Source organism: Adiantum capillus-veneris, chromosome 14 (genome assembly GCF_014529385.1).
Source record: "Adiantum capillus-veneris isolate H3 chromosome 14, ASM1452938v2, whole genome shotgun sequence".
NCBI classification, from domain to species: Eukaryota; Viridiplantae; Streptophyta; class Polypodiopsida; order Polypodiales; family Pteridaceae; genus Adiantum; species Adiantum capillus-veneris.
The window spans coordinates 132,534,609-132,548,544 of NC_140944.1; the positions used below are offsets into that span (position 1 = coordinate 132,534,609).

Here is a 13,936-nt window from a genome sequence, read left to right on the forward strand (position 1 = left end):
GACAGTCCCCTTTCTCCATATTGAATAATGACATATGGGAGTTCTCTAGAGATGGAGACATCGTTCTCTTAGGAGACTTTAATGCCAGAACGGCCAACTCTCAAGCAGTATTCTATGATACTTCTGAAGAAATGCTCAGAGAAGTGGATTTATCACGGAGGGGGCTTACTAGAAACTCACAGGATAAAGAACACACTGAATATGGGAGACATCTCATGGAGATGGCAACCATACATGGTTTGGCCATACTTAATGGTCTAGAGAATTTCCCGTTGTCTGGGGGATTCACACGCTTCCCACATAGGCATGGTGCCAATACAGTGGACTATGTCATGACTTCACCAAGCTTTATTTCTAGTATCAAGGACTTTAAGGTGGGACCCAAACCGGTTGGGATTGCAGTGGATCATGCTCTCTTGACCTTATCAATCTCCTTCCAATACAATGCCTCTCAAGTAGAAAGGAAGAAGACACACACAAGATATACTTTCACGCCAGAAACTGATTCAGTCTATGTGGAAAAGATCTATAATAGGATGTGGGCAGCCGAGCCAGTATATACTGTAGAGGAGATTACTTCTCAATTAACAGAGATACTACATGGAGCAGCACAAGAGGCATACCCACATACTCAACCTGCTCAGAAGAGAGGAGCTGGGAACATGCCTCAAAATAGCTGGTATGACGAGGAATGCAGAGAGACGAGAACCCAGGTCCAGAAAGAGCTTACACTTGGGATCATCACATATAAGCAGTCTCGGATTGCTCTTCGGCGTATAGTATGTCGCAAGAAAAGGGCATTTTTAGCCAAACTGGAGAAGGATTTATATCAGCTCTTCTTGAGTCAGGACTCACATGAAGCATGGCGCTTATTTCGAGAGCACTCACCGCCGCTGACGATTACTTCTCCTGAGATCTGGGGTCAATATGTAACATCATTATATATGGTATGTGGACAGCCTCCATTACCAGATCCGCTAGAGCCATGCCCTACTACTAGTACTTTCTTTACTACGGAAATGGTGGAAAAAGCCATAGATAAGATGAAGACAAGAAGAGCATATGATCATGATGGTTTAGTAGCAGAACATCTGATCCATGCCTGGGATCTACTTTCAGAAGTCCTTGCTCGTCTGTTTAATCGGGTCATGTGTGAAGGATTACCTGAATCTTGGAAATTATCTACTATCGTACCTATTTTCAAGTCAGGGGATCCTATGATACCCGGGAACTACCGTACCATTATGGTAGGTCACACTTTGACCCGATTGTACGCATCCATTCTTGAACAAAAATTGAGTAGATGGGCGGAGAATGGGGCATAAGAGCAACAGGACAAGCTGGATTCAGAAGGGGTTATTCCACTTTAGATCATATTCTTACGCTCAGAGCCATTATTGAGGAAGGAAGAGCAAACGGGAGAAGGATGTATTGTTGCTTTGTGGATTTTCGGAAAGCTTTTGATACAGTACCAAGGGCCAGATTGATGCGCAGGATGCAAGAGTTAGGAGTCCCCAAAGAGATTATATGGGGGATCATGGCTTTATACGAGTCAGTAATGGGGTATGTACGTACTCCAGAAGGGGATTCCGACATTGTTCATTCCACCGTTGGAGTAAAGCAGGGATGCCCACCGTCCCCTACTTTATTTGGTATGTACATAGATGAGGTATCAGATTACATTGATAGAGAGGGTGACAGAGGGGCTCAACTTGCTGGGTCATGGATCCCTTTGTTGTTGTATGCAGATGATATTGTACTGATAGCAGAATCACCAGATGGAATGCAGAGGCAACTAAATGCATTACATAAATTCGCGGAGGACAGTGGATTGTCGGTAAACTTGGGTAAAACCAAAGTTATGGTGTTTAACACCACACCGCAGTGGGTTAGGAGATCGGCACCTACACTTACATATGGCCAGGATATAGTAGAGTACACAGATGCATACACATACTTGGGGTGGTATTTGCAGGACCGAAGTTTACTCTTAAGAAAGCAGCGGATGCTAGATTATCCAGAGCCTCTGCGGCCTTGGGAGGGTTGGAGAGGATGTGTTCACAAGTGCAGTTTCAAGAACCACGAACAAAACTTTGGCTTTTTGATATTGTGGTGGCTTTGGCTATGCTTTATGGGGTCCAGATTTGGGGACCATCAGTGGATCAGGATAATTGGAAGTCAATGGAGAGACCTTTGGTATCTATGATTTCCCGAATGATTAGAGCCAAGGCCTCCGTACCACACGCGATTACCCGAGCGGAACTAGCGGCCCCTCCGCTAGAAATTGAAGCTCTTACCAGATCAGTGTCCTTTATACATGGTTTGTGGGATACAAATAATTGCCGATATACTAAACTGGCCCTCGAATCCTCTCGACAATTAGCAATGAAAGGGGATACATCATGCTGGTATGCGCAACTGTCCTCGTGGTTTCAGAGACATGGGTTCAGTATGGAAAGATTACCTCCCTTCCAATACTCTCTTGAGGCTCCATCACTGGAAATTACACAAACAGAGATTAATAAAATCATCCGACAGGATCTTATACAATTGGATACTAAGAGGACATGGGTAGACCCTACACAAGAACTAGGCACGAAGATGACCGAATACAAAGAAAACTTCCTACAACTATATGAAGATGGATTTGTGATTTGCCCGAGTTACATGGATACCCACGTGTCTCATGGTTTGAGATGTGCTATTGGTCAGATTCGCACATCCTCACACCAGTTGGAAATTGAATTTGGCAGATTTAGGGGAATCCCACCTGAGAGCATAATTTGCAAGCTGTGCGTGATGGAGCCGGAGACAGAATTACACTATATATGCCATTGCACAGTATACTATGAGATACGGGGGCGTTTTCATTGCCTCTTTAAAGAAGGCTTTGGACCTCTAGATAGAATCATGCAATACCAAGATCAAAGATGCTTAGGCTTGTACCTACTGGAACTACATCGGCACAGGGATAATCTAATGAGAAGACAAAGAGCACTACAGCCTCAAAGGCAGATCACAGATTTCTTCGGATCGAGAGAAGCAGGAGTGGATGGAGAAACAAGAGGCCAACAGCCAGCACAAAGGAGTACCAATATTCATACCAAAGGCACCCTAATTGATAGAGCGACTGAGCTTAGGAAATCGAGACGACCACAACCAAGATGCAGAAGCACACTCCATCGGAGGAGACTACAACAAAGGATTAGAAGCCTTCTAGCCAGACACCTAGAATGCTCCTAAGAAGTCTATTTACTACTTTGTATTTAGTTTTTCACATTTATTTTCACTCTTTCACACTTTTCACACTTAGTACTTTAGTACTAAGGTACCCAGACATTGTAACAGATTCACCATTTTTGTATCAGTTTGGTCTCATAGGTCATTCTGGCCTTTTGTAGACGTTTAATATAACATTTCATTTCATTTCATTTCACTAAAGGAACGGAAGGCTCTCCCTTCCGTAAGTAAAAGGAACCCTTGAGCACAGTTCGGAGCGCTCATCTTGAGCAAAGTTCAACATTCACTTCCGCTGCACCATCCATTGGTATCAGAGCTTTGGCCGTGTTCTGCATCACTCAAGGAAAGAACCACAAGAATTTTTTTAGCTTGTTGCGGTCGCACGTAATCCAAGTCCTCTTGGGCGTGTCGATTCCTAATCGTGTTTTTCAAGAGTGACTGGAAACCCAAGATAGAAGGGCTTGTCCATCCTCCCCTTGTGCCTCTTTTCACTTATTGAGAGCGGACCGCGCACTTAGTGACCGGCCAATCGACGTGAGGTGGAAAAAAGCAACCTTGGTGTGAGTGCAAGGCCGCCTAGTGTGCAGGCACATATCGCAAAGGATCAGGAGAAGGAGACTCTCTCAGTCTCTTCTTTTCCAAAGCACGACATACATGATTTGCATGATAATGCTATGCGAGATGATAAGCATGATGATTTGCATGATCAAGATGTGATTATTCACGAGGATGATGCTTTGCATGATATAGATGTGATTACTCACAAGCATGATGATTTGCAGGATAAAGATGTGATTGTTCACAGGGATAATGGTTTAATTGATACTTTGTCTGGTGAAGCTAACCTCATTGCAGATTCAATTGATCACGAAGAACCGATCTTGGCTCTCGAGTCGAGATCCAAAGAACCCCCACAGGAAGTATTCTCTGTTTGAATGATTAGTCAGCATGCATTTGTTCGAGTGTTTCATTCGTGATGCTTTCTTGTATTTTAGTCACCGTTCTTATGTGATCCCTTTCCATAGGCATGACATATTGTAAGCTGAGCACGATTTACTCATGAATGGGCACGGATGTATGCGGATTACTCATGAAAAGATGAAATGTTTGCACCCAAGGAATTCACATTCCATGTCTCTTCCTTGGCATGACACAGTATCCGAGAGAGCACAAGAAGGATTGAGCATCAAGCATCGGCATTTTTGTTGTGTTTTGCTACAGTTGATCGATTTAGATAAAAAAGTCAAGATTCGACCCCATTGTTTGCATGTGTTTGATGGACGGTTTGACACTTTGTCGCTATGTTCATCTCCATTGCATGCACAGTTTTTTCGAAGGAATAGTTTTTGTCCAGTCACTTTACATGGAATGGGTATGTTCATGTTTTTGTGTTGGAAGTAGTTTCAAGAATTTTCATCCTCGGAGATTCTTGATAAATTTAGACGCATGACCTTGGACGAAGTTGAAGCATTGAAGGAGCCACATTGACTTTGTGTCGCTTTCGGCGCGGCCCAAAGAAGCAAGTGTTACAGACCTTTATGAAGCTCAAGTATCACATGACCCATTCATCAGAGTGGGCCTGCGAAGAGTCCTTTCCAGGATTCCAGACGCTGTCGGTGATCTCCCTCGACGCCATACAGTTCGGTACCGGTACCTCACTTTGAAAAGGAGGGGATGTCAGGTGCATATCTAACCCTATGTGTACGTGGACAAGCTACTTCATGGCAAGGGTTGGGTTCAGTTCAGTCAGCCTAGATTAGGAAGTGTTCTAGCACTTTTGTGAGTCTGTTCGCAGACCGTGCATATCCAGGCACTTAGATTAGATGCATATCCTCTGGTTGCACACAGCATGATCATCAGATTACTATCAGAACCCATCAAGATAATTTTTTGAGTGCATAGACCTATTTTCCCTATTTTAGCCAATTTTCACTTATTATTTTTAAATGACTTGTTGAGAACTAGGTAGGGAAAACTTTGCAAGTGAATATATAAGAAACCCTAGCGCTAGCACTTTCTGGCAGAAGAGGCAGCAAGAACATCCTTGTTCAACAGGTACCTTCTCAGCAAGCCCCCCCCCCCCCCCCCCCCCCACCAGCTGACCCTAGCGTTTTGCAAACTGCAGACCTAGCGTTTTTCAGACATCTTCAAGCCTGGTGTTTTGCATTGCAGATCAACCCCGGCGACAGTAGGACCAGCAGAAGCCTAGCATTTTTGCAAGAGACCCCCAATTCAGCCTGGCGTTTTTGGAGTAGCATAACAGATCAGCGCTTTGCAGTTCCATCGCGACAGAACCAAGAAAAGCACCAGCGTTTTCAGTTTTCAGCATGTAGATACCGTACCGCAGCCCCCGAACTTCGTAGACCTCACCTTCTCGTAGCAGATCCTCGCCGCACGGTCAAATCCAACATAGTTTGCAGATTCAGCCCAGAAAAAGCAGATTTCAAGCATCTGCGTTTTCAGCGCGTCGTCGTCGTCGTCGCATCGTCGTCATCGACATCGTCACCGACATAGAGTCAGAATTCCGTAGATAAAGATTTGCAGATTTCAGCCATTAGCATTTTCAGATTTCAGCCCGTCTCATCGTCGTTCTCATCGTTGGCAAGTCCAAAGCATTGTAGAGATTTGTGCAATCAATAGTAGACCGCTCTCGCCATAGAGGGTGGGGCCTTCGGAGGAGGGTTTGACAACATTGGTGTCGTATTCTCTTCTCTCTCTATCTCTCAATCTCAGCACCTTCATTCACAGTGTTTATTCACTTTGTTTGTGATCATTTGCACTCTCTCACTAAAGGAACGGAAGGCTCTTCCTTCCGTAAGTAAAAGGAACCCTTGAGCACAGTTCGGAGCACTCATCTTGAGCAAAGTTCAACATTCACTTCCGCTGCACCTTACAGATGTTCTCGTTCCTTCTTTGCTTGCCAACGACGACCTTCATTTGCAAGCAGCGTTTTGATATGCCACGACTTCAGTAGCTCCCCTTGCCGACGGCGTTTTGAAACTCCCCTCTCCCCTTCCCTTTCCTCCTCGTGCTGCCTTGGTCTTTGCCAGCGTTTTAAAACGCTGTGGGCAGCTTTACCTTAGTAATTTGGAGCCCAAGAGAGGGCATCACAAGTGGGTTTATTGAGTTGGCTTGGGAGAGTTTTGAGGAGAAACTTTGAAGTAGAGGACCTTGATGCCCAAGCAAGTAAAGAACCTTGAGAATCTTCCGTTTCGGCACGGCTAGAGGACGATTAGCCCAAGAGAGGGCATTGGAGGAGTTTTCCCCTTGTGTGGCTTGGAGAAGTTTGAGCGAGGGCAACGGAAAATTTTCGAAGAGCAATGTGGAACGGCTTGGTGCAATTGTACGGCCCTTGGAGTGCGAGAAGGAGCACAAGTATCCAGATCTTGCAACTTCAACAAAGCCCCCCCTTGCTCGAGTGCCAGCAACATCGACCAAAACCAACAAATGGCTATGAACAACAGATCAACCATCCAGTTAGCGGCCTATGCTCAACCACAGTTCTCAAGGAAACTGGCAAATTGTTTGGCTCGAGATTGTGAAGCCAAAACAAATGGACGAGTTCGCTAGAGGACAGAGGCAAAGGCAAGCTTGACAAGGATGGCAGTAGCAGTACTCAGTTAGCTGGCACGGTACCCACGAGGTCCGATAATTGTTGTTATAAGTGTGACTCGACGCTTTGTTTGGCTCGGGAGTTTTAAGCCAAAGACAAAAGCAAGATCTCACAGAAACACAAAGGCACATGCAAGCTAGACAAAGATTACGGTAATAAATATTTGACAATGGAGATTGGCATGGCACACGTGGACCACAATGGCCACAACACCAGATTTCTGGTCAAAGGACAGTTGCCGCCACTAGCTTCAGCCAGAGAGAGGCTTGTGAGTGGCAGAGAGGGGCAAACAGTGCTCAGTATAATTAATTTGGACCCTTGTGTTGGAGTGCAAGTTATGGAGTTCAAGTTATCGGTGTTTGAACCCGTGGGTTGGAGTTCAAGGCAGATGCATTTGGCAGGGAACCAATTAGACGTATCTAAAACACTATGGATGAGTGCACCAATCCATTGTTGATTGGATTATGGACAAGATGTGTTCCAAAGTTATTGTCTGAAAAGTATTTTGGACGTGATGTGTTCATAGTTCACGAATGGGGATTCTTGGACGTAGTGTGGTCTACAACTCAATTTTCTAGAAGGCAATTGATGCTCAATACGGCATTCTTCTAAGGTACATAGTTGAGGACTAGCAAATCCTAGGGTATTCAGTAGTCTGTAGCAGTTGCTGGGCTGTCCATGGTAGCTTCTTCATCGACTTGGTCTCACTATTGATGTCCACTATGAGCTGCAGAGAGGGTGTTAGAGTTTTGGCATCTCGAGTGAATTGCTCAATGTGATCCCATTATTTAGTTTGGCTTTTAGGTGTTTATTTTACTTATTTGTCAAAGTATGGGTAGGGCAATTTACTGAGGTTGCTATATACGCAACCCTCAGTCCCTATTGTATTCACATCAATTATTCATTGCCAAGGTTGACAGGTTGAGGAGACTCTCTCTCTCTCTCTCTCTCGTCGGATAGATCTTTAAGGTCTCTTGGGATAGTTTCCTACGACGTTAAAATACTCTTCGTCTTCTTCTTCTTCTCTCTCTCTCTCTCTCTCTCTCTCTCTCTCTCTCTCTCTCTCTCTCTCTCGTGCTTTCTCCCCTTGGTCTTTTCGCTTTCGCATTGTCGACTTTGACAAAAGGGTGGAGTGTTTGGGACTCCCGAACCAGTGCTTCATTTGCAAACAGATGGGCCACTTAGCAAAGGCAGGAGATCTTGACCCGTATCGCATGCTCAACCCCCAAAGGCTGAACATGCTTAGCAAAAAGGTACCCAGGATACACAGGCTTCCACTTTGACAGAGACCAGTGACCAGCCAGCTGATGGTTGGCAGCAGGTGCACGGCCGCCGTCGACAGAGAAGGGCTCGCCACACCGCCCTCCCCCCCCCCATTGGCTAACCTCCTACAACCCTGTAGCATTGTATTTGACAGGGAACCGTTTCGACCCTTTGTAGCAAAAGTCCCCTAAGGAGTCTCCCTCCACTTCAGTTTCATCACCGCTAGCCGCTCCCCCCCCCTCCGCCTTCCAACTCCTCTGTCCCGCCTCCGCCTTCCCCCCCTCCCTCTCCTTCACCCCCACCTCCTGCTCACCCTCTACCCTGCTAGGTCCTGAGGCTCATCACCCGATCCATCCCACACTCCTCCTACGACACAAGGGACTGGACACTCATCTGCAGCTCAACGCTCTCTTGGTAGTGCTTTCGCTACGAGCAGAATGGCTTAGGAGGACAACCCTTCTTGAGGACGCCACTTCTGGTACAAGTCTCTCTTTTTGCGTCAGTTGCTTGTGGACTGACCAATTTTGACATTTGCCGATAGTGGGATTTCTTCGATTACAGCTTCACCCGATTATAACCACACTCCTTCGACGATTGGTCACACCCCCTCGCTATACAATTGTGATTCTTCATCCAATGGTTGCAGCTCTTTGTCCAAAGGATGTGTCTCTATGCCTAGAGTCATGTCTATTCGCCATGCGATGTGTCTTCATTTGTGACTGTGTCTCCTATAAAAGGAACCCATTGTACTTGTTGTCAATGAATTAATCAAACACAGTCTCTTAAGCCTCTTGTCAGAGTTTTCTTTCTAGTTTTTTTAAAGAAATATAGAACACACATATGAAGTAATAAAGCACAGTTCTTCACAGAGGCTTTCTTGCGCCTTTGGCGCCCAGGGCCTTTCTTCACCATGGTTCAGGATGTGCCTAGATGGCACTACCGACCACCAATGTAGCTCTTTCCTCCTCCCATCTCGTGATCTAGCCCTCATTGTACATACTTTTTCTCATTGGGAGTATCCTCATGTTTTTTGATGTAGCCCTCTCTCGCAAAGGTGGTTTGTAGCCCTTGGGCAATTATTATTAACTAATGGAAGGATCTTTTTTCTTGCAAAAAAGAAAATTAGACTCACTTTGAATGACTCAAAATAACTAAACTGGAAGAGGGAGTGAAAGGCGTGAGAGAGAAGATGTTGGAGCAGGATGCCTTTGTACACAGGTAGTGGCCCTGAACTGCCACTGATAGCGCCCCTGTTCGGGTATTTCTTTATTGATTAGAACTATTCTTGTACAAGGAGTTGGAGTGTTGAAGTCTGAGAGCAAGTGCTAGTCACGCGATCTCAATTTGCAGAATCTGTGTGGTCAAGTGAACTACCAAGGAGTGCTTTTACAAGCAGAGGAGGCCGGCGGAATAGTAGATGTAGAAAAAGTAGGGCGCCTAGAATTCACTCCCTCTCTCTTTTTGGAAGCGCCCCCCAAAAAAAAGTCCTCCCAAATTTGTGGGCGCTAGGTTTTTCTTTTATAAAACTAGCAGAAAAATCGCTTTGTTATTAATAAAATCAGTCTTAGGGAAAGAAAATCTTCAGAGAGAAAATTTGCACTGTTCTAGAGAGAGAAATCGGCAGATTTTAGAGAGAAGATTTATAGTAGAGAGAATATTATAAATTCAGGTTTAGAGAGAAAATCAGCATTCTTTACAGAGAGAAGAGAGATACAGAGCGAGAAAGTCAATGCGCGGCATAAAGGATTCTGGCTTTGAGAGTGGCATGGACCACCTTTCTAGAGACAGTTGGCCAAACGAATGCAATGATCAATTGTGTCTATGACCTCAACGTAGAAACCCTAACCCTAAAACTTGTCACGACTTTGGTTCAATGGGTTAAGTTTAGTGCAATGCGTGTTGAACATGAGAGGAGCCACGCTACTCTTTTGTCACATATGCACAAGAGACTGAGATAAGAGTCAACCATTTGTCTTTGACGATTTGGGTATTGATGTGTTGACGGTACTCTTCTTGGTGACTACTATATGAAATGATATGTAATTCATTGGGATCATAGTTTGTGTCCAAGGTCTCGATAGGGACTAAGACATGAATGTGAGTGTTGTTTCTGATATTTATATATTGTGCTAGTGCATGCCTTGAGATTGTATAGTTTTGTGCATGATGGTCAAATGCGTGTTTGCATGGAGTCATTGCCTATCGAATCCTGGTTTACTGTCTGTTTTGCAGGCGTAATCGAGGGTAGTTACTCTTCTTTTAAAAGGGGAAGAGGGGGGGATATGTCACAAAGTGATGACATGGCATCACCCGATTGGGCTGGAGGAGAGGAGAAATTGGAGCTGGACTAGAAGCATGGACCCAGATTCGAGCCCGCGACCGCGTGAAATGTGGCAGAAATCCTGCAAAATCCTGGTGGGATAAGTGGTGCAAATAGTGGGCGTGTTGATGGGGTACCCATATGGCGTGATGATGTGGCAGGGCCAGAGGCGGGCTGCTTTTTGGGTGGTTATGCCAGTCATGAAAGCCTGGACTTTTGGGGGGTGCCAGTTTTTGATAGCAGCTGCATTTTAAGGCAACTTGTAAAAGCTGGGCCGCAGTGCCTTTAACTATGATGCCCAGGGTGAGTTTTAGCACACATGCAGGTGTGCCGTCGCCGTGAGACTCCCCAGCAGTTGTATCAGTATCGCAAGGGGCGCCTAACTTGGGGGCCACTGAATTTTGTGGGGAACCACTGTGTCTCGTCTCCAATTTTTCAGTTATCTTTCAGTTTCGGTACTTGCTGTTCAGTTCAGTTCGTGGTGGTGGTGGTGACTTGCCGGCTACAACTGGTATGCTTGCTTTCCAGTTTTGCGGATTGTTTGTAAGGCTGAATGAAGATTCCATGCCAAATCTGATTGGCAGTGACATGCAGAGTGGAAGCTGCTGTAATGGTTTCAGATAGTGAAAGCTCTGAGCACTGCCATGCCATGTATAAACTTTTAGTACATTTCTACTTCACCCGGGACTGAGAGAGGTAAAAAGGAGAGGATGCCGTAGACAAAATATGGGAAGGGATGAGGCTTATTTGTCTTGCAAGAGAAATGTTCTCTCTGTATGGATGTAGTGGGAAGTCAAAGGGGGAAATGTAAGTGCCGTTCTCTGCTGTTTGTGCACAATTTTTGGGTGTCAATTACAGAGCTTTGTACGTGTAGATGCTGCTCACTTGCACGTCTTGGCTCTAAATACATCTTTTCAGTCAGGAACTGATTGAATAATAAAGCAACATATCTTGGTTTCCTTTTTCCGGAAGGGCTACCACCTATTCGTGTATGACGTGTTCACTTTCTCATCAGATAATTCGAGAAGGTGAAAAGAAAGCTAATGACGGCAAAGGAGATGACCTAAAGTGAGTTATTTATCTTTCTTATGCCTCATCATGCTTCATTGATCAAACAACTTTGTCTTTTTTGTTATTCAATGTTGACATGCTGCCTAATCTTGTTTTCTTACTTCACATCAGATTTCAAGAGTCTGTTAAGCATGAAGAGACCAAAGCACAGTTGAAGGCAAGTGCCAATACGTTCAACTTCAATAGTGACGTCCGTGCTGAACGAAGGAAAGAGGTATGTCGTATCCTCTATATCGTAAGGAATTTCCTCCTAGAGGGAAAGGTATATCAAGTGGTAGCTCATCAAATTCTATTGCATGTGAGGTAAAATGTAACAGTTGTTAATGTTTTATTATAAGTTCAATTCGAAAATGGAGGAGCGTCTAACAGCAAAGGAGGCAGAGAAGACTCAAGCGCAAGCCAAAACAAAGGTACCTATTCCATAGATTGTTTATCCTCTATCAAACAATTAAGTGGGAAATGAGGAAGCCCGTATTAAAATTTTTAAAGATTCTGTTCAACGCTGTTCTGTCCCACTTGCCTTGAGGAAAACCAAGAAGGGATTTAGTTTGATTGTTTGGGTGCACGGGTAGCTAATTAGCTAATTACAATTAGTGTTCAGTGTGGAAGCTAAAAATGGCAGACTACTTTTTTGAATGGGGCTGGATCATCATAATAAATGGTCCATTGTTAATATTTTCCAACATTCTCTTCACGACACACGCTAGCCTTGTTGCATGTAAGAGCTTGGCAGAGGTTTTCGTTTTTTTTTTGGTGAGAAGTATGGTTATGCTATCTGTGGTTATCTAAGTAAGAATTTATTTGCTTACTCTGTCATTCTCACTCTTCTCAGAAGGTTATACAAGCTGAAATAAAGCAGTTTCGGAAGAGTCTTACTTTCAAAGCTACTCCTATGCCGTCATTCTATCAAGATGCGACTCCACCAAAACTAGAGATCAAGAAAGTAAACTCTTATGCCTGTAGGATTTTATTTTTAGTTTTAAGTAAACATCATATACCAAGTGAATAATTCTTTGTGATTGTTTCACAGATACCTCCAACAAGGGCCAAGTCACCAAAGCTAGGTAGAAGGAACAGTGCTACAGGGGCTCATGCTGGTCATTCACATGCCAATCTTAGTGCAAAAGAGAATGATGGTCAGATCAAAGTTTTGACGGCCCCTTCTCAGGCATCTGAATTCAAGAAGTCCTCTAAGAAGGCACTAAAGCAGGTGGCAGGTCCAAATGCTTCAAATCAAAAAGATCTACTGGATGTGCTCCATAATGAGCCTGCTGCTAGTATTGACAAATCCTGTGTCTGTGATGTGGACACCGAAATGGAGGGATGCAAGCTTGAAGATGCTGTACTGCCCGTTGAGAGCAACGGTGATAAATCAGATGCCCATTATGATGCAGGCGAAGAGGTAGCAGTAAAATGAAGTTACTCAACAAGACAAAGGCAAATATGCAGCTCATGAAAAACGCAGGCTGGAAGGATTATTGGGAGTCTCTAATGGGGCAAGCGGCCAGCATTCCATCTTCTCAGAGGGCTTCTATGGTTGTCTCTTCTTCTGAGCTTCTATGGTTTTCTCTGCTTCTTGTCTATTGTGTCTTTTTATGTATGTGTGTATGTGTATATCTATAGCTTTCTACATTTGGAGAATTTGAACAGGTAGCAAAAATATGCTTTGTATGTAGTGACCTCCAAAGTAGTGATCTTCAAAGCGTACTTTTTGACCAATAAATATGCTTTGTATGGAGTGACCTTCAAAGTGTACTTTTTGACCAATAAATTGCTAATTATAAGGCCTGTAAAGTAAAAGAATCTCGAGGTCCATTCCTTGTTGTTTCTCTTCATTTTGTGGAGATTTACAGTGGAGCAGTCTCTCAATTGGATTGTTCTTTAATGAAGTCGTTGTCATGTTTTGAACTTCAACCCTACCGTAAAAGCATGGTCTTTTTCTGTGTGAGAGTTTCAATGTGTTGCAGGAGGGGTTTTCATCTCTCAAAAACTTAAGTCTTTGCAAGTCGTTAAAGGTACTTGCAAAACCAAGATCTTTGGTCAACTGCTCAGCTGGCAATAAGTATGCGACATGTTTGTCAGCCTCCCTTAGCAGGCATGGGATCCAGCTGTATTGGGTCTACCAGGGCAGCTTTGATTTCAGAGGAACTTTGTTCTGCTTTACATTGTGTCTGTGGCAAGGCAATACTCAAAGAAATCTTCACATGTATGAAGGGCTACTGTTATTGCAATGGAAACCTTGTACAGCTTATGGTCAAGACTTGATAGAGGGGGTGTGACCTTTCTTGGTTAAATTTTGACAGATAATGTTAAGAGACCAGTGCTTGTTTTTGTAAGTTGTTAAGAGATCAAAGTGTCAGGAGAAAAAGGTTTCTTGCAATGTTTTTTATTAGTAGCCTGTACGCTGGCACAGGATCCTAGGACGTGGC

General features: G+C 44.2%; 1 protein-coding gene across 3 annotated transcripts in view; it reads left to right on the forward strand.

Moving 5' to 3' along the window:
- LOC147443154 (uncharacterized) overlaps nt 1-13,322 on the forward strand; it is a 38,343-nt gene extending 25,021 nt beyond the window's left edge. For all 3 annotated transcript variants that reach the window (XM_086529063.1, XM_086529064.1, XM_086529065.1), the window contains exons 5-9: nt 11,452-11,504; nt 11,619-11,721; nt 11,846-11,917; nt 12,340-12,450; nt 12,538-13,322. In XM_086529063.1, coding sequence (XP_086385189.1) covers nt 11,452-11,504; nt 11,619-11,721; nt 11,846-11,917; nt 12,340-12,450; nt 12,538-12,924 — 726 coding nt within the window. In that variant the 3' untranslated portion in view covers nt 12,925-13,322. The remainder of the gene's footprint in view (nt 1-11,451; nt 11,505-11,618; nt 11,722-11,845; nt 11,918-12,339; nt 12,451-12,537) is intronic.
- Nucleotides 13,323-13,936: the final 614 nt, after the last annotated feature.